Consider the following 21572-nt stretch of genomic DNA (forward strand, 5'->3'; position numbering starts at 1 on the left):
TAATGCAGTATACAGATCATGTATCATAGAAATGTTCACATGAAACCTATATAATTTTATTAACCAATGTCACCCCAATAAATTTAATTTAAAAAATGCCACCCCTGGACAACCATGTGATCTTGGCCAAATAACAGATTTCCCATGCTTCATTTTCTTCATCTCAAATTTAAATGCATTTATGTATTGTGCTGGCAACTGTGTGATCACAGTAGCTTGGCACATCTTATAATGGCAGTAGTATATAAATGTAGTGATATTTGCACCTCTCTCTGTGTCAGAGAACCAAGGATAATTAAATACAATAGAAAAACATTCATTCAGAATGCCTGAAACCAGATCCGCTCTAGATTATTATATCCGTTTTAGATATCTTAATTCCAAATGAGCATAACAATTTTAAGGGAATATTAGCTCATAAATTACACTACATAGTGTGGGGTGTAAAGTATTGTGAGAAATAACTTTTAAAATCATCTGCATCTTAGAAAGTGTGATTTAATATACAGTTTAAGATATGGTAGAAAATAAACACATTTTATAAACATGAGTCTTAGAAAATGTTTATTTAATGTTAATATACAGGGTAGAGCAAAATGAGGTTTACAGTTGTTTGTGTGCAAAATAATATAATAATTAATAATAATACAAGAATAAACTGTTTCATGTACTCCCAACTGTAAACCTACTTTTACCCCACCCTATAGTATCCATATCAATTGAAGAATAGGTTGCAGCTGTAGATTGAATTAGGCCCCACCCAAAATTTATATGTTGAAGCCCCAACTCCTAATGCAATGGTCTTTGGAGATGGCATCTTTGGGAGATAATTAGATTTAGCAGTGATCAGGAGTGCAAAGCCCTTATGATGGGATCAGTGCCCTTATAAGAAGACACATGAGAGAGCTAATACTTTTTGTCTTCCTGGCCATGTGAAGAAAGAGTGAGAAAGTAGTCATCTATAAGTTAAGAAGAGAGTCCCCACCAGAAATGAAACATGCTGGAACCTTGATCTTGATATTCTAGCCCCCAGAACTATGAGAAAATTTCTGTTATTAAACCACACAGTCTCTAGTGTGTTTTTTTTTTAATGGCAGTCTGAGCTAACTAAGACAGATTTGGGTGCTGAGAAGTCAAGTGCTGCTATTGTAACAAATACCTAAATATGTGGAAGCAGCTTTTGGAAGTGGGTAATGGGTAGAAGCCGGAAGAATTTTGAGATGCACGCTACAAATATGGATGTGAAGGACAAGTCATATGAGGTCTCAGATGGAAACGAGGAATATATTTTTGAAAACTGGAAGAAAGACAATGCAGCAAAAAAGTTGACTCAAGAAAGTAGAACTTGTAAATAATGAAAGTAGATATTTAGCTGAGGATATTTCTAAGCAAAGTATTGAAGCAGTAGCTTGGTTCCTCTTGACTGCTTATAGTGAATTGTGAAAACAGAGAGATGAATTAAAGGATAATTGTTAAGCAAAAAGGAACCTGAACTTGAAGATGTGGAAAATTCTCAGAGTATTCATATTGTGAAAAATAAGAAAGCTTGTTCTAAAGAAAGCACTACAAGTGTGGCTTAAAAAACCATTCAATAGAGAGCTTATGGGATTCTACAAGCAGAAACACTGCCAGCTTGAACTGAAGGGGATATAGATGCAATGAAATGAAGGAAGGCTGTCAAACTTCAATTTGACAGAGCAGGATGATAGAGCTATTCAGTTGTTCTTGAAAAAGAGGGGGAAATGACTCTGCAGGCAATTCAGAGATGATTAGGACCCCCTCCTTGATTTCTACAGGCTGCATGACCTCTGACAGGAGCCTTATGGGTGGGACCTCCCAACAGAACCATGGGGGTCACACTGCTACCCCAGTGGTCCTGGAAGGTGGGGCATCAAGACAAAGAGGATTATTTTCCAGCCTTAAAATCTAATGAAATTTGCTTTGCTAGGTTTTAGAGTTACTCAGGATCCATCACCTTTTTCTTCTGTCTGATTTCTCTTGTTTAGAATGGGAATGTTGATCCTCTGCCTGTCCTGCTATGGTATTTTGAAAGCACACAACTTGTCTGGTTCACAGGTTCACAGCCAGAGAGGAATTTTGCCTCAGGCTGAATTTTCTCACCCAAATTTGATTTAGATGACAATTTGGACTTTAGACTTTAGAATTGATGATGGAGTGTATAAAGACTTTCAAGGCTGTTGGGGTGGAATGAAGGTATTTTGCATGTAAGGACATGAATCCAGGGGGACCATGGGCAGAATGCTATGGAATGAACTGCATCCCTCCAAAGTTCATATGTTTACATCATGACCCTCTGTGTGATGCATTTGGAGATGAGGCTTTTGGGAGATAATTAGATGTAGATGAAGTCGTGAGTGTGGGGAACCTCATTATGGGATTAGTGCCCTTTTAAGAAGAAACATAGACTATCTCCCTACAATGTGAGGACACATGGCCATCTGCAAGTGAGCAAGAAAGCTTTCAACCATTCTGTCACCTTCATTGTGGGGTACTAGCCTCCAACAGTTTGAGAAAATAATTTGTTGTTCTTTAAGTCACACAGTCTATGGCACTTCATTATGGAAGCCTGGCCTGATGAAGACAGTTGTCTATTTAACACTCTATTTATATAAATACCTAGCTTTATACTTCTAGATTTGGTTGATTAGTAAGCATATATATTTTTCTTTTATCATCATTTGATAAAACCCAAATTTTTCAAAGGCAATCACTTGTATTCCCTTTCTATTATATAAATTAAAGAGTAGACTATATATGTTTTCACAATGCATTACATTAAAACTATTCTTACCCATTAAAGCATAAATGACAAAGACACCACAGTTTTTGTGTTACCAGCAAGATCCATGATGATGACTGTGTGATCAGTCAGTCATCTATTACACTCGGTCCACCCTGTTCATAACACTCAGAATTGGACACAGTGATATCAATAACCCACATTATCAAACCATCACCATATGACTCAGATAAAAATAAAGACTCTACTAATAAAGAAATGGCATTTTTTAAAAAGATTTTATTTATTTAATTTTAGACAGAAGGGAAGGGAGAAAGAGAAGGAGAGAAACATCAAACTGTGGTTGCCTCTCAAGCATCCCCTCCTAGAGACCTGGTCCACAACCCAGGCATGTGTTCCACCTGGGAATTGAACCCTCAACCCTTTGGTTTGCAGGCCAACACTCAGTCTACTGAGCCACACCAGCCAGGGCCAGCATCACTTTTCTATTATGGCAAAAGAACACATAAAATTTACTACCCTAACCATTTTGTAAGTGTAGAGTGGCTTACTGTAACTATTTGTCCCTTGTGTAACAGATCTCTAGAACTTTTTCATCTTGCAAAACTGAAAATCTATACCCATCGAAAAACAACTCCCCATTTTCCCTTACACTCCTATTAGCCATTGTTCACTTTCTAAGAGTTTGACTGCTTTAGAAACTTCGTATAAGTAAACTCATTCAGTATTCTTATGACTGCCTTATTTCATGCATAACAACCTGAAGATTTATCCATGTTGTAGCATACAACAGGATTTTCTTCTTTATTTAGGCTGAGTAATATTACATTTTATATATATAACAATCACAATTTTCTTTGTAATTCAGCCACCAATGGACACTGAGGTTGCTTCCACATTTGGGCTATTGGGAATAATGCTTCAATAACAATGACTGTGCAAATATCTCTTTAAGATCCTGTTTTAAAATATTTTGGATGTATACTTAGAAGTGAGATTACTAGATCGTATGATAATTTGATTTTAAATTTTGGAGGAACCTCCCTACTATTTTCCATAGCATTGGCAACATTTCATATTCCTATTAACAATGCACAAAGGTCCAATTTCTTTGCATCCTCACTAACTGTTGTTATTTTCTTTTTTTTGATAGTGGCCATACTAATGGATGTGAAGTTATATCTTATTGTAGTTTTGATTTGCATTTTCATGATGATCAGTAATGTTGAGCATCTTTTCATATGCTTGTTGGCCATTTGTATATCTTCTTTGGATACTCAAAGTCTTATGTTTACTCAAGTCCTTTGCCTACTTTTTAATCAGGCTATTTTTTAAAAAAATTATCTTCACCCAAGGACATTTTTTCATTTATTTACTTTTACACAAAGATGAAGGGAGACAGGAAGAGAAATATTGATATGTGAGAGAGAGAGAAACATTGTCAGTTGCCTTCCGCATGTGCCCATACAGGGATTGAACCCACAACCTAGACATATGCTGTAACTAGAAATCAAGCTGACAATGTTTCAGTTTACAGGGTGACACTCCAACCAACTGAGCCACACCAGCCAGAGCCAGGCTATTTTTTGAGGTTTTGATGTTGTTGAGTTATATGACTTCTGAATATTAACCCCTTGTTAGGTATATGATTTGAAAATATTTTCTCTGATTTCATAGATTGCCTTTTCACTCTGTAGATTTCACTGGTCAGAATGAACAATTATTTTATAAAAGTCATGTTAGAAAAAAATTGTTGTTCAGATACTTATACTCAGTAGACCCTGGGATAAACCAACCTGTTCTAATGTTCAGAGCATTAGAGGTTTGTTTTTGTTTATTTGTTTGTTTTACATTTTGGTCTTTCAAATGGAGGTGACATAGAAATTCCATTGGCATGTTTGTGTTATGAAGAACTTAGTAATTGGTGTACAACAAGTTAGTAAAATGCATAAGATATAGAATAACATTGAATTCACTTTTTAAAAACAGTCAGTTCTAATGTCCTGATGAATTGCAGACTTTAGATTTTGGCATATCCAGGAAGCCTGATGCTATGAATGTGTGCAGCATAGACAGCCCTTAGGGCTGCTTTCCTGAGTGACACCGGTGGTGGTGCTATTTCTAGAGATGCTACTTCAATTCTCGTAAGCCGTCCTCATCATCATCCATTGCTGTGCCTCTAACATATATTTAGAAAAGGAGAATCCCTACACATGGTTCCTAGTTTAAGGAAATTCACTTTAATAACATTTATTTGAAACCAATTTGGCACTCACCATGAGTAGACACATGATCATCAGAATGTCAGTTGTATAAAATACAAATTTATTTTATAGCCATAAAATTTCATTAGTAAATATGGCTAGATTTTAATGTGCAGAAAGAAAGCTAGCATAAATATATTGCTGAATTGTCTTTTTAAAGCAAGCCCATTAAGCGATGTCTTCTGGTATTTTCAGGATTAACTTGGGATGAAATGATATACCAATTAAGCTAAAGACTGTTAATAAGGGTCATATAAATTATATAGGTACTGAGATGAGGATATTTGCTACTGAGCATTAAAAGGAAGCATTAGATGATATATACATGAGCTTACTTCAGTTTACAAAGTCACCCATTAGGTAGATTTCATTATAAGTTGTTAAATAAATAATTCAGTCACAGGATTCTATCTTCATTGGTTGCAATAAACATGGATGGCAACTATGACAGAACCTCTGTGGTATGGTTAGCTTAGAGGCCCAGGAGACATGGCTAAGTGGTAGCAAAGTCAGTCAGTGCTATGGTACCCAAGGCCTTGGAATAGGTCCTTTACTTCTCTAAGCCTCATATTCTACATCTCAAAAATGGGCATTATATAAAGACTATACTTTCAGGGATCATTTCTATAGTTCATTAAAATGGGCATTGTATATTACTTTATAATAATGCATTTTCTTCAAATAAATGGTAATTATTCATCCCTGTGAGCACTCTTAAAATTTCACATTCTTAGCAGTAAAAACAATTCTTTTAAGTAGTTCAGTTTTACAGCATACTAGTCATGTGAGCAAGAAGGTACATTTATAGAGTATAGAAGGCCCAAAATAACAATCAGAAACAGTAAATGAAGCTGGTAATATACTGTATCTCCACAGTGAGTGTATATAGAATAATGTTCTGTTTTCATAGCACCAATTCAGTTGATTAAAACTCTTTTAGGTCAGTTATTTTGTTTGTATTATAAAAAGTCCCTAATCTACTATGGTCTTCCTTTCCCCCCACCAAGAAAAAAATGAACTATGTGTTTTAATGACGTGTCCACAGCCACAGGCTCCTTGACAATAAGACACTGTGTAAATGAGTCCAGTAAGAAGACTGAAAGGTCTTAACATCTGAGTGGTGATGCCTCTCCCCATCTTGAGCTGCTGTTCCTAGGACAGAAAAGGGGTGTGTTTTTCCTTTCTTTTTCCCTCACAGATATGCATCTTGACAGGGAAGAGAAAAAGAATCAGCAGCAGCAGCAGCGGCAGCAGCAGCAAATGTGACTATATGATAGTTTTCACTGAATTCTTTGAAAGAAAACTGTTTTCTTATTCTAAACTTATGATAACAATTACAATAATAATTATATTGGTAACTAACATTAACTGAGTTTGTAACATCTACCAGGCACTAGCCTAAGTACTTGGCATACTATCCTGATCTGATGCCCTTGTTTTTTTACTTATACTATAGCCCATCAATACTTTCATAAATATAAGTAAATATAGCATGTGGCAAGTCATCTCCCCAAAATTAGATGGATACATGGTTACAAAATTGTCAAATACCATTAGCTTTTAATGTGAATATTGGTCTTGGTGCCAATATGACAAAGTTCCTGTGTATCTATTTACCATGACAGCTATACCTATGAAAGACCATACTTTTTAGTAATCATCATAGTCCTTCATAGTCATTCCTCATAGTTTGTTCAGTGGTATTTTGGTATATACTATTTCAAAATATCTCTGAATATTCCTGACTTTAACCAGCTACCTACACCTCCTTCCCTTGTGGGGTTTTATGTATTTTGAGGGAATTCTTTGGAAGGCAGGTTTTTTTGCTGCTTGGCCCTGTGAATAAAGCCTCCAATGATATCTGTGAAGGTCTTTGAGAGATGCAGATGAAAGTTGCTTCCTAAATGCAAAGCACTGATATTGTATTCATGGAAGTGGTTTTTCTTCCCATCCTTTCCTGTCATGTGTGAGTCCTGAGGTGTTATTGCAATAGGTACTTTAGAACTGCATGTATCTCCCAAATCATTTAGTACAGGTAAAAATGCAAGAGAACACATTCAGAGCCCTTAAAAAATGTGAATGAGAGTATGTTATATAAAGTAAAAGCAAATAAAAGCATAAGAAAGCTAATCAATAAAGAGTGTTTGGTGTGTCTTAGAGGAATAGGAAAGGATAGAAGTCAACTGTTCTCTTATTGACTTGTGACTTTGATAATAGCTTAGAACTGTTGGGAAGGAAATAAGAAACCTCTGAAATTGTAAAATGTTTTTTAAGTATAATGGAGAAGTTTAAGATAGATATCTTGGAATCAGATAGGTTTTCTCTTAAGTTATTAGATGGTGCCTGAATTTTACAGATTTTGGGGTAATTCAATAATTGATCATTCATTTAATAATCTTATTTAATGGTTACCCTGTGCCAGGCATTCTACTAAGTGTTTTGTACACATGACCTCATTTAATTCTAACAAAAAACATTAAGAGATGTTCACCACCACCTCTATTTTACAGAAAAGAACACAGAGGCTTGAAAATGTTTGATTGCTCAACATCAAACTCTGATTGAAGGCCAGATTGATCTGCTCCTTGTCTCTAACTTAACCACCGTGTTATTTGGAAATGTTACAACATACTAATTTAAACATGTTTGTACAGATAGGGTCTCTAAATAAGTAGATTAGTAGTACAGAAAGTATTCTACTTTATATACACCTTATTGAAAATTAACAAATGAAACCAAGACACTCTCCTTCTTGCCTTTTACTTCTGAATACAAGGTTTAATTCCTACTCTACTTTGGCTTCTCCATCATTTCTTTTGAGAGTTACAGGCAGTAAAAACATATTAGTAAGATAGGAGCCTTACCTCAAAGAAAAGCATATTGTAGTAGTGGGTCACACTTGACCTCTTATCCTTGACTTACAACTAACGTTTTATGATTACTATTAGAAAGCCCTATGGTATACTCTGGCCAGATTTGCTGATGGAAATCCCCTATGCGAAAATAAATGGGAAACATCTAGGCCCTGTTTTGTGTGTACAGATAAAGGGAAATTGCCTCAGTGCTGCCATAGCAAGAATTTGAAGTTCAGGGAACTGGATAGTAAACCTGCATGTGACTTCCTGAGTAACTAAATTATGCTTTACATAAGCTGTTTCCAAATGCTTATGAGGCTGAGAGTACAGAAGACAACAATCCCCTAGGACTGTGTTCTTTTACCCTGTTAGACATCTCAGTCTGTGCAGACTAACAGGACCAGTTTATCAAGACTTGACTCTGTGAGGCAGGCAACATGGAGGGAGCCACGTATACCTGCCTGTGTCCTAATTTTATTTATATCCTTTGCAGCGCTTATTTGCAGTTGGCAAGTAAACCAAAGTAAAAGCAAACTTGAATCCAGTCCAGGTTGTCGTCACAGCCATCCATGAACCCAGATGACATTCTGCAGTTTGGTCCAGTGCAGAACCTGCTATTAATATGTAGGAAGGAGTGTGCGTCCATGCACACATTCACTGATTTCAGGCACTACAAGAGGCTTCTTTGAAATCTGCTTCACATAAGCAATGTGTGTTTGATCTTCTGTCCCTCTCAATATCTCACCTATCACACATAAAATGTTTCCCCTGAGTACCATTTGCAAAAGTTATTTAAATGACCTTAACTCAGAATTAAGATACTTTCTTCAAGGAAACAGTTATCAATCACTATCTCTGAAATATTTTCTTAATTTCTGGAATTACCACTTACATTTATTGCTGAATTTATGTATATTCATAGTTTCCTCAACACATACTCTCATTTTTTCTTCTCTTTATCTGAGCTGACTTTCTTCCCCTTGAGATGAGCTAACTTTTTAGTTTACCTAAGGCATTGAAACATTAAATCTCAGTGAATGCAGATGGAAGGAATCAGTCTAAATTCACCAGTTCAACCTGCTCTAACATTATATTAGTAGATTCTACTAATTTACTTATCTTGATAGACATTTTGCTTGATCCACTAGCAGACACATCTGTATCAATATATCAGTATATTTCCTAATTGAGCTGACTTCTCATGACTTCATTAGCCATCTTCCAGTTAATGAAGTCTCAAGTGCAATCTATACGTAATTTGAGGCTACACATGAAAAAAACATCATTACAAAAGAATTTGTCAGATAACTTTTTTGTATTCTGGGAGATGTTCATCTGGAATGTTGCATTTTGTTTGGGGAACCATAAAGACCTAGTTAAATTGGAGGGAGTCCAGGGAGATAAGCAGTAATGTAATTGAGGAAATGAATCAGATTTTGAAGGAAAAATAAAATGAGTTAAATATGCATAGCTTAGCATAAGCAAAGTTTACAAGGCACACTTAGTAACAGGTCTTAATGTTGGCACCTCTCCAAAAAAGCTCTATTTAAATCTCACTAAAATAACATGTTGAGAAACAGGAAAATGAAAATTTGTAATAATGAGGGAATTAATCAATGAACACTTCAGGCAGAAAACTTCAGATACAGGCTGTGCCCATGTAATGCCAAGACAGCTGGTAGAAATGTGAAGAATTCAATCAAATAAAATATTTGGCATCATAAAACACTCTCTTACACCATAGTCGCTATAATTGTTTCTTTTATATAAAATTAACGTGATTGAGTTCAAACTTTAACTTTTTAATTTATTCAAATTAGTTAAATTTGCAAATAAACAAAATTATAAACTTGTATTGAATAAAATTATGGGCTAAGTGTGTGTAAGATATAAAGATGATTCAGACCTAGATCTTGATATAAGACAAATAGATGCATAGCTTGAGTGCAAGAGAGAAAATGAAACTTACTCTTTTCTTCATATGGAACTGCCACTTGCCAGTGCTTAGTTCCTAGGAGACTCCCTCAGTAACCCAAAGGATATCGGGCAGAGGGCTGATGGCCACCAGCAGTGTTCTACCATTAACCATCAAGAGCACAGTTCTCAATTTCTTTGCCCCCCATACATTTGAATAAAATGTGCATGTATAAAATACTCCTGTGAGAATGCCAAGATGTTTCCCCAAAACCTCCCCATCTTTTTATTTTTTGGAGGAATAACCAAACTTTCATCACCCCTGTGGTATGCATGGAATCATTTTACAGGCAGGTGGGTATGGAAACCAAGTATTAAAATGGTTTATCCAACCTGCTGCCCGCAGGTCACATGCAGCCCAGCATGGCTATGAACGTGGCCCAACACAAAATCATAAATTTACTTAAAAGTTATATTTTGATCATCAGTTTTCATTAGTGTTTGTGTATTTAATGTGTGGCCCAAGACAACTCTTCTTCTGATGTGGCCCAGAGACGCCCAAAGGTTGGGAATCCCTAGATTATAGGATCAGAATGGTACCCAATTCCTAGCACTAGCTCTAACCCCTTTTCTCTCATCCAGGAAAGCACACCTAAATAAATGCAGCCCAGTACAAATGGCACAATTAGAGGTATCACTCTCATTTACCAGTTTTAGACTAAGTAAATCTGTAAACTTTAGTCCCCTATTGTAGTAAAAAGTGATTTCAAGCATTGGTATGTTTGGATCCTATACCTGAGATCTTACTTACTGAACTAGAGCAATGGGCCAAAACGTAGGTGACATGTAAGACTCTTCTCCTTCTTTTTAATACTGTTGTGACAGTGCCATCTCTTTTCATTGTCCCAGGTGGGGGTTATATACCTGTTCAATCCCCAAATACAGGTGCTGGAGCTTCTCCCCGCTTCTCCACTGGCTGTCCATGGGTCTCCTTTGTTTCCAAAGTCATGCTGGGCTGGGAGAAACTACAGGGTTTGGAGGAAATTTCTCACCAAATAGCCAGACAATGGTGGTAAGATGGTGGTATTAATAATCAGTACTTTTTTTCTTTAGTCTTTATTTGAAAAAAAAAAGTTTGGGGTGGAGGGCCTAAAAAGTTCCCCAGTCTTCTCTAGATCTCCATCCTATGTTTTTATCTTCTAGGATTTTTGTGTTTTTCATTACTCCTAATATAGCTTGCCTTCATTGTTTAACATATGATAGTTTGAAAAATATTTTTCTTAGAACTGTACACGCAGTCACAATATTTTCTTGATTTGTGCTTCAAACGTTGAGCTAAATTTTCATAAATAACATTAGAATTATTTCCATCCATTGCTTTTGAACAAATATAGGGTGACCATTTATAACAGTCTAATAAAAATGAAGTTCTAAAAATGAAAACTTGGTAAAATTTCAGAATATTTATTATTAGCTAGTTTGTTAAATGACTCACTATCAATTAATTTATGACCCTCCATTACCTACTTGCAAATAAATAATGAACTTGGGGATTGAACATAATTGAAATACCTACATACTACTTTAGTTTGAGTATAAGCTAAATACAGACTTTTAAGGATCATTACATTTTTATATTTTCTTTTTGCTATACTTCACTGCTTAATAATAGAAGCCACAGCATCATTGTCAGCATAAGATAAAACAGGGCAATTATCTATTTCATATTTCATGATTCATAACGTATAATAGAGTTTCGTTCAACACCACAGTGAGAAAGGCTTTGACCAACCACTAATTTTAATTGTTAATTAATACCATATATTAATATTTAGAATTTGACATTTATATTTCCAAATTGTGCAGTAGAGCTCTTTGCCATTCTGCTGAGACAAATGAATATATAATAAACTTTTCTTTTTTTAACATTGCCAAACCACTCTGAAAATGTAAACAAATAAATGTCCATTCTGTATTTTCACAACTAAGACAATTAGGCAGTTTGAACATTTAATAATTCAATAACTTAAGCAAAGCAGCCCTGTCCTGTGTGGCTTAGTTGGTCAGGCATGATCCCATGAAGCATAAGGTCACTGGTTCAATTCCTGGTCAGAGCACATGCCTGGGTTGCAGGCCAGGTTCCCCCTTGAGGCTTGTGTGAGAGTCAGTCGATCAATGTACCTCTCACATATCAATATTTCTTTCCCTCTCTTTCTCCCCCTGTTCTCCTCCCTCTAAGAATAAATAAATAAAATCTTTAAAAAATAATTTAAGTAAAACAGTGTTTAGCCATAGTCCTTTCTTTTTCTCTTGGTTGTAAAGTCCTAGTTTGTTTGTCATCTATGTCAGAGAGTTGATTGTGTTAACAAAGTAGCCATTGATTGGCAGGAATATTGACTATTGTGCCTGAGGTTAGCTAATTGCACTATGTAAAGCCAATATAGAGCACAGGGCAGGTGGGTTCCTGTTGTAACAGAGGCAGGGAGAAATGGGTTGGGGGAGCAGTGCCTTGTGGATATTCAATTCACTGTCATTCCTGTACAACATACTGGAGAACAATAAAAAGAGATTAATGAGACCTAGAAAATAGAAAGTTTCGACTTTCTTGAGGTAGACCAGCACATCCTTTGAAGATAGGTATCAGCTTATGGAGAGACTGAAGTACAAATACGAGTTTCACTACAAACATGTCAAAACAGTGTAGGTGCTTCACTGTTGACCTTTATTTGTAGTGGTTGCAACAAAGATCAGCCTTACTGACAAAAATTAAGAGAGTATACTCTCTTACTTGCTGGCTTAGTGAAAGGGCCATTCAAAGCCCTCAAAGGGATGTACTTTACAATCTCAAAGATAGTACATAGTATTGCAGGGCTCAAGAGCCAGGCACAGGGCAGTAATCCACAACCAAATTGAAACCATGTAAACTGGAAAACATTGTAATTTATTGTTAGCCTTCCCTCAGAGCTTCTGTGATTCTTCTGCAGTCATCTATTTTAATTGCAAATTCTCCTCTGTTTATCCCTCCTCTGCCTCTTTTCTGTTCTTGTCTGTGTCTTCCTCATACACATGCCCATATATACACACAAATATCTACTAAACATTAGCTATTTAATAGAGTCTATTTCTTTCTCAATACAGTGGTTGACTTACCTAATGCATCTTCTTTTATTAAGAATATATTAATATTGGTATATTAATATTCAAGCAGTTATTATTTTAGCCAGAAAATTTATTATACTGATATAGGTCCACAATCCTTTGTCTAAAACCTTTAGTGTCCATATGTTTCAGAATTTACAGTTTTTCAGATTTGACAAAGGTAATGTCATACATGTGACATCCAGTTTGGGACGGGGCCAGCACTCAACGAAATACATCAATACTTCCACAGCTAAATACATGAAAACTCAATAAATGAAATAATCACCATAAATATTCTCATATCTGTTCTGATCAAGTTTTCCCACCAAATGAATCAGGGAGAAAAACATGGTTTTCAGAATTTTTTGATTCCAGAGTTGCAGAGACAATATTGTTGCACTATCTCCAATTTGACCAATGAGATAATGAAATACAGACTGAAGTCCAGAAGAGTACAGACATGTTTCCTGTCTCCCTGTGACCTTTTTATAGAGCTATGGGAATATATGTGTCCCTGCATAGTAACTTTAGGAAAAAAATAATTAGGAGGATATTGTCATAGTGACACTACAGAAAGAATGCTCAAAGGGTGGAGAAGGAAGCAGAAAACTGTACTTGAACAACAATTTTAAAAAATGTAAAAAAAAAAAGAAAAAACAGATCTGGGGGAAAATAGGTGTGTGTCTGGCCAAATTTTTAAAGAAACAATTATTTATTATTATTGTACTAATGACAATATTTAGTTTTATTTATTTTTAAAATACTTTTGATTTTTATTGTTGTTCAAGTACAGTTTTCTGCCTTTTCCCCCACCTCTCCCCACCACCCCAGCCTTCCCCACCTCCCAATATTTAGTTTTAATACCTACAGAAAATTATGTAGTCTCAAGTTCCAAAGCTTGCTCTGAAAATATTAACATGTTCTTATGTTGTTGCTATACTTGAGAACAATTTCAACATAAGACACATTTTTCATTTGCATATGGGTCAGTCTATCTTTTAAAAATAGTAGGTGAATTCAGAAGACTACATACAGCAGAATAAGTCACGTAGGAATATACAAAATGCACATATACATACAAAGTTCTGTCCAGCCATGGAAAGTATCTAGCCATGTAATATGAAAAACAGAGACACTTATTGAAGAAGAAACAAGATACAAGAAACATTGCACATAGGACAATGATGCCTCAGTCCCCTTCAAAGTAGGCACCTTGGGGCCTCACACAGTTCTCCCGGTCACCATCAGATGCCCTGTTGTATTTCCCTGAATTTCATTGACAGTCTGTAATCTCTTCCCTTTCAAAGGTGATTTTAGTTTTAGGAAAAGCCAGAAGTCACAGGGCGGCAAATCTGAGCTGTATGTGGCTGGGTTACCTGGGTGATTTGATGTTTCATCCAAAACTCTGCCTGAGACATGATGCATGAGTGGGTGTGCTGTTGTGGTGAAGCTGCCAATCACGAGTTACCCGCAGCTGCAGGCTTCTGAATCATCTGAATAGTTTTTGTAGGGGAATGTTCAAGCTTAACGCAAAATTTGATGCAGATTTGTTGTTCTACTTGCTCAGTCATTTTCATTGCAACAACCACACAGTACATATGCTCACTTAATGGCATCTACCGCCCCTACTGACTAGTACAGTGAAGTCATCATTGTTCATGCATGTGCATTCCAGCCCACTCTCCTTGGCTGCCAGGTTACATTGATGTTGTGTGAACCATTCTTGTTATATTAACAATGGTTGGACTTTTTCTGGACAGTCCTCATACATACACCTGAAAAACACCAGCTATCTTAGTTCGCCATGTAGGTCAGGAGACTTACCTATCCATACCTGGTGTTAGAACTTTCTATCTGATTTAGATACCACTCCATCCACCACTTCACAAAAACTCATGAGTTCTGACACCCACTTTCACAAGTCATGTGTTCCCACCTCATTTTCCCATAAGCCCTTTGCCCATGTGTGATTTTGCACAGTGCTGTGAATTTTAGAAATGCAAACATTGCCTTGTAGTTGAATTGACTATGTGTGCTAATGAAATTAAAGGGTCAAAGAACCCCAATTGGCACCCTGATTAAGTTCTCACACTGTATTTCTGAAAGATATTCTAATTTCTGGTGAAACATTTTTGTGACACATGATCCACAATAAGGTTTATTTGAAGAAGAGAGAAAGACAAGAAAAGATATCCTGACGAGTTTCTTCTCCTGCTTACCTTTTGGAGACAAAGGCAATGTTGTTTCTACAGTCTTGCACTTCCATTAACAACTCTGCTGCACCTAAAATGCCATGTTATTTTGATATGCAGAGGTGTCCAACCTTTTGGCATCTCTGGGCCACACCGGAAGAAAAGTTGTCTCGGACCACACATTAAAGGCATTGCAACACACAATCACAAAAAAATCTCATAATGTTTTAAGTAAATTCACGATTTTGTGTTATGCTACATTCATTGCCATCCTGAGCCGCATACAGCTGGTGGGCTGCAGATTGGGCACCCCTGGTATACAGTTGGGAAAAATGTCTGCAGCCTCCCTATTCCCCAGGAGAGATTTTCTTAGCAAGTTATTTTAGGGCCTCAAACCAGAAACTGGCTCTTATTCAAGTATATTATGTGAATTGGACCTTTCCTTCTGAAAACTTAATTTACTTTCAAAAAGCTTTATAACTGTGTCTCTGTATCTACATTTGCATAATCACTACCCCCCTTCTCCTTTGCATTTCTTTTGGGCACAGGAATATATGGTTGCCAGATACACATGGAAGTGAGTACATGTGACTCTTAACCCTTAGAATTGGTGTTCAAGAGCTCCTGACACTGAACCCTAATGTATTTTTCATTAATGTTTAATGTTGAAAAATCCCATTTTATGGAGCCCAAGGATTAAATTACTTCATTTGGGAGGGAACAAGTGCATTCTTCATCTTTTTCCTGAGGTGAAAAAAAGAATGAAGCTGAGATGATTTGCATTTTGTAAGGGCGTAATGTCTGGATGTATGCTACTCAGTGCAACAATCCAATATTGTGAAAGCTTTTAAAGACAATATTAACAAGTAGGGCAACCTCTCCATATTTAAAATGTGGAAACAAAAATACAGAATAAAATAGATGTAAATCAAAACACAAACACACACATATATAGTCAAAATGACTATACGGAGCAGTTTTATTTATAGCAGAAATGGTATAATAATACAATGATTGTACTTTTTGATGAAGTAGAATTAAAGTAGATTTCTATCATTTTTTCCTAATAATAAGTGAGTTGCAAAAATTCTGAAGAAATACAGAAGTGGTAAATCCAAATGACAATGAGTGATTCTTTTTGAACAATCATAATGAATAGAATCTTTCTTAACATTACTGACTAGAATAATAGATAGCATGTATATTGTTTGGAGGTATTCTGAACCCAAGACCAAAGCTGATGTCTTCTTCCAATTCTGGATCTCCCACACTTTGCTTCCCTTCCCTGTGTCATTAAGTTCATGAATTTAGATGGCAAATCTGTAGAGTGTGTCACTGCTGCTCTTTTCATGTCTTGGAGGGGCATGATCTTAAGCACCATCTTCAGGGTATTATTGTTCTTCCCCATGGTGCTGGGATAGATTTGACACAAACCTCCAAGGGGGAAACCTACTGCTCTGTGAACTGTCAAATAGATATCCAGTGGCTACATGAGAAAGAAAAAGCCAAAGCAACATTGAGATGGTACTCTATTCCCATGGACCAGTGAAACAAACACTTTTCTACCAATAAAAGCTTTTAGGAATCTTACTCTGTACCTCCATTGTGCTCAATGTTATGTAGCATACAAGAAAAGTAGATGATGTTGCTCTAAGAAACATGGAGTCTATTTTGGAAGAGAAGACAAAAACATGAGGTATCAGTGGGATGCTGTAATATTGCAAACTCTAGAGCCAAATTTATTTTTTAAAGATTTTATTTATTTATTTTTATAAAAGGGAAGGGAGGGAAAAAGAGAAGGAGAAAACATCAATGTGTGTGTGGTTGTCTCTCATGTGCCCCCTACTGGGGACCTGGCCCGCATCCCCCATGTGTGTGCACTAGACTGGGAATCAAACCTGCCACCCTTTGGTTTGCAGGCTAGTGCTCAGTCCACTGAGCCACACCAGCCAAGGCTAGAGCCAAATTTATAAGCAATAGTAAATGTTAAATCCAGAGAGGAGAGTCATTTATTCTCTAGGATAGTGTAATGGAAAGGATATTCTGCTAGGAATCATCAGACATAGGCAGGCAAATTCATACATGTTGAATGACTGAACAAGTCACTTCACCTCTCTGAGCCTTGGATTCCTCATCCATAAAATTGAGAAGGGAGCACAGAGAGCTGAACTAGGCGATCTCTATGGTCATTTCCAGTCCCTCTTCTACTACATTCAATGAATAAATAGCCACCGGCATACTATGTTCAAGCACATTTTACGTGAAACAAACTTAATTGTTAGGGGAAAAATATTGTATCCATTTTACAAATGAGGGGTTAAAGTTTCAGAATGGCAGAGGCAGAACTCAAATCCAGACTTGTCATATCCCCAAAATATGTGCTCTTTCCATGCTGCTGTATTGCAGAGCATTATACCACACTGCCCTTTTCCCTAAATTCAAGGAGATGTGATCTTGGAGGTAAGCACACGTAAACAAATGACTACAAAGCAAGGTGGTATGTCGTAAGTAAAGAATCTAGAAAAGGTGGAGATTCCGTGTCTCTAGTTCCTAAGGAAGTGAAAAGGGAACTCATTGCAGAGATCTGCAATACAGTAAATAGAGCACTGCGAGTCAGGAAATGTGAGTTCTCATCTAGACTGTACCACTCACTTACAAAGTGTCCATGGACAAGCAATCCTCTGAGCATCATGGAAGGATCTCCACAGTCCTTTTGATTCCAGTATTCAATGCTTCTTTGAGTCCCAAGGATAGAAAGCATGCTACTGGTAATGGCTATGAGACCAGAGGATTGACAAAATTAATGGGATGTTAAGCACTTGCGATGATTTTTTTTAGTGGATATAGGATTTGGGCTGGGCCTGGAATAATGGAGATGATTTAGAAAATTCATGAAGCATTTTAGGTCCTTTTAAATATACAAGGTTAGCTAACTATTTAAAGGAATTCTTTGTATAAAATGAATGATCTCTCCTCCTTTCCTTATCTATCTTTTGCACAATTCCATGTTTCATATAGCAAGTGTATTTAAAAGGAGAACCACCTATACTAGAGAGCATAGTCAAGAATTTGTCATGCTCTTTGGGTACTAGTATCATTGTTAAATATGAAAACCACACCAGCATGTTCAAAAATCAAGTTTAAAATGGAAGGACTGAAAGAAGTGATTTTTTTTTCTGTGATCAGCCACTGCAAAGTATGTCTCCCCACAAACCAGCCGAGCCCTTTGCTAGGCATCGAAAGCCTCTGGCATTTTTCTGCTTTTTAACTCTCAGTCATTTGGGAAGTGGGGCAAAGCCATGCAGTCTTCAGAGTTTATCCAGAACGTGTTGGCATGACAAGCAATCACTTGATATCTAGTGTGTTTCTTCCGTGGAAGAGAGGTGGCTATCCGCTACAACAGCGATTTCTTTTCAAAGGGGTTTCATTGGGGGTATTTCTCATGGGCCAAACTTGAGCTCACTGACTTTGCTTGGGCTTGCCAGAAAAAGAGTGGCAAAATACCAAACAACAGCAACAACAGAAGTCTGAGGACTACTGTCCCATGCTGCCCTGTCTGCAATAGGCAGAAAAAAAATGGTGTACCTGCTGCCTAAGCTGCTGCTAATATGGCAGAGCTCCTAGAAAGGTGTGATGGGGGCACTGAAGGTACAGACTATGCTTTGCATGACCATGGAAATATACCTAATAATGTGAACAAACTCCTTTTCCCCTGTTATTACAAGTAGCACTCTGACTAGGGGGGCTGGCAAAGATATTGGCTTCACGCAGTTGAGTTACACACTTGTGAGCTCCTTTTCTGGAGTATGGATTTGCTTCTGTGTAGGCAGGCTAGCATCATTTTTTGAGGTAAGCCAGAAAGTGGCCTTACAGTTTTATTGGAAGTGTTGAATGATTTTTCCTGCAATAAATTTGTGTCTTTCGCTGGTATTTTCTGAAGTGAGATTTTTGCAACTGATGGAAATCGGCTCACTTCTGTTCTGTAACTTCGTGTCCCGTTGATGATTTATTTGCTCAGTAGCAGAAACTATGACAAATTGTGTGAGGCGGTCTCATTTACTTTTTAGCTGCAATAGCCCTGCAAAATTTACATGTAAATGCAGCTGTGAATGTTTTACATTTCATGAGCATGTGGCCACGTGTTTTTGAAAGTTAAGTGACATTTTTACCCCACACCTCACAGGTTATATTATTCTGAAATCTGAAGTCTGACAAGCTGTGTTTTCCTGGCTGCCAAGAGGGAAAGTAAGTCTCTATTTTGTGTTTTTCTTATCTCCTCTTTAGATATACAGAGCAGCCCACACAACCAGTTCACCTTCAGACCCCTGCCGCCACCACCGCCACCTCCTCATGCCTGCACCTGTGCCAGGAAGCCACCCCCTGCAGCAGACTCTCTTCAGAGGAGATCAATGACTACCCGCAGCCAGCCCAGCCCAGCTGCTCCTGCTCCTCCAACCAGTACACAGGATTCAGTTCATCTGCATAACAGCTGGGTCTTGAACAGCAACATCCCATTGGAGACCAGGTACTTAAACTATTACTGATCCCACTAAATTTACGGATTAGCAGAGGATGATTCTGCTGGGTGCAGAGACTCATCTCACAATAGACATGTGCAGAGACACACAAAGGGACACAGAGATGCAGATCCCTCCACAAGCACAGATGTGCACACAGGAACACACATCTAGATCCAGGCACACCAGCAGACACAGACCAAAGCATCAATACATGTGAAAAGATGAAGGCACACATGCATAAACAGCTCACAGGCAGATACCCGTGAAAACATAGGAAGCAAAACCTGTATCTAGACTATCATTGCATCCTCAAACTGCTAAAAGGCAATTGTCCTTTGTTTTAAGAAACTGCAACATTACAGAAAAATCCAAATGCAATTGGAGGAACAGTGATAGTTGACATTCTATTTTTTATGGGATTCTTTGGAAAACTAAGTCACCTTCAAACATTTTTTTTTAAGATTTGTTTCATGAATTGGAAGTCCATGTATAATTTTATTACTTTTTTATTTTTAAATATATTTTATTGAGTACGCTATTACAGTTGTCCCATTTTTGTTCCTTTATTCTCCTCCGCCCTGCACACCCCCCTCCCACCTGCATACCCCCCCCCCCCTTAATTCATGTTCTTGGGTCATACATATAAGTTCTTTGGCTTCTGCCTTTCCTGTGCTATTCTTAACCTCCCCCTGTCTATTTTGTACAGACCATTTGTGCTTCTTATTCCCTGTACCTTTTCCCCTTCTCTCCTCCCCCCACCCCGCCACTGATCTCCAGTTCCATGTGTAATTTTAAAAACTTGATTCTGCCCTTGGGATGAAGCTTGGTCTTCTGAACAAAGAAGTTTGCCTCTGTTTTTCTGTTACTTCATGTATTTAGGTTTCCAGATTCACTCCTTAAATTTTTGTCATGTGATTAAAATTCTCCTCCCCCACAGCTCTAGGTCCCTTGACCATAATATATTTTTAGCACTAGATGCAATTAATTGAGAAATTGTTCATCATTTCTAGTCACTATCTTAAATTGAAAATTACAACTTTCTATTAACATAGAAAAACATTACCTAATAAAACATAGTATTCTGTTATCTTATAAATTGAATGACTTCCCCTTGTCTTTTGTATGCCTTACTTCGATATACCACCAAAGCTTTTTCTAAACCTAAATAAACAATGGGTATAACATATCACCTCATAAGCAACATCTGGTGTCAATTCTGATCAATTTCTGTCCCAATAGCTGGGAATTGGAATGGAAAGGGGAGGACTAATAAACCCACATTACAAGGCTGGTTATTTGTTTCCTAAGCAACATATTAAGCTAAATGCCAGCTATGGCATCACAGAATATGTCACTAGCAACCGAGTGAAAGCACTTTGGCCCAAATCCAGGAAACTCAGTATCATTCATCACATACTAGATTACATAGTTTCATAAAGTGATATTGTTGCTGTCTCCCAAGAGAAAATATAGCAGTCAGCACCTATAAGATAACCCAATTAGAACTGTGCTAGTGACAGGGTTTGTATATTCTTTTATATATTTTTTAATTGAAGGCGGGGTGGTGAAGGAAGTGAACAAAGCAGAGATTGATGTACAGTATACCTTGAAGGAACTTTCACTAACAGTGGTGATTTACGCATTCTTCTTTTAATTCCTTTGCAGGGCTTAGTGATAGAGAGCTAAGGAAATACTGGGGCAATCTGGCTAACTAGCAATCCTGACAAGCAAATACACTCCTTCCCTATAAGAGGCCAAATAACAGGAAATCTGAAAGGAGGGTGGGCAGTGAGCTGAGGCAAATGGAGAGAGAAAACTATTCGTATTTGAAATGTACATCTAGGCATGTTTGTACAAACTGCACCCACGGACCTTCTGTATCTATGCAAGGAATGTATTAATTGTTCTCAGTTTCATAAGACGCA

At 37.2% G+C, this 21572-nt stretch overlaps 1 protein-coding gene across 1 annotated transcript in view; it reads left to right on the forward strand.

Moving 5' to 3' along the window:
* TENM1 (teneurin transmembrane protein 1) overlaps window positions 1–21572 on the forward strand; it is a 703022-nt gene that overhangs the window by 311395 nt on the left and 370055 nt on the right. The window contains exon 5 of the mRNA XM_045852186.1: window positions 19412–19652. Within this exon, the coding sequence (XP_045708142.1) occupies window positions 19412–19652 (241 nt within the window). The remainder of the gene's footprint in view (window positions 1–19411; window positions 19653–21572) is intronic.

Source organism: Phyllostomus hastatus, unplaced genomic scaffold, assembly GCF_019186645.2.
Source record: "Phyllostomus hastatus isolate PE091 unplaced genomic scaffold, TTU_PhHast_1.1 phas_contig_90, whole genome shotgun sequence".
NCBI lineage: Eukaryota > Metazoa > Chordata > Mammalia > Chiroptera > Phyllostomidae > Phyllostomus > Phyllostomus hastatus.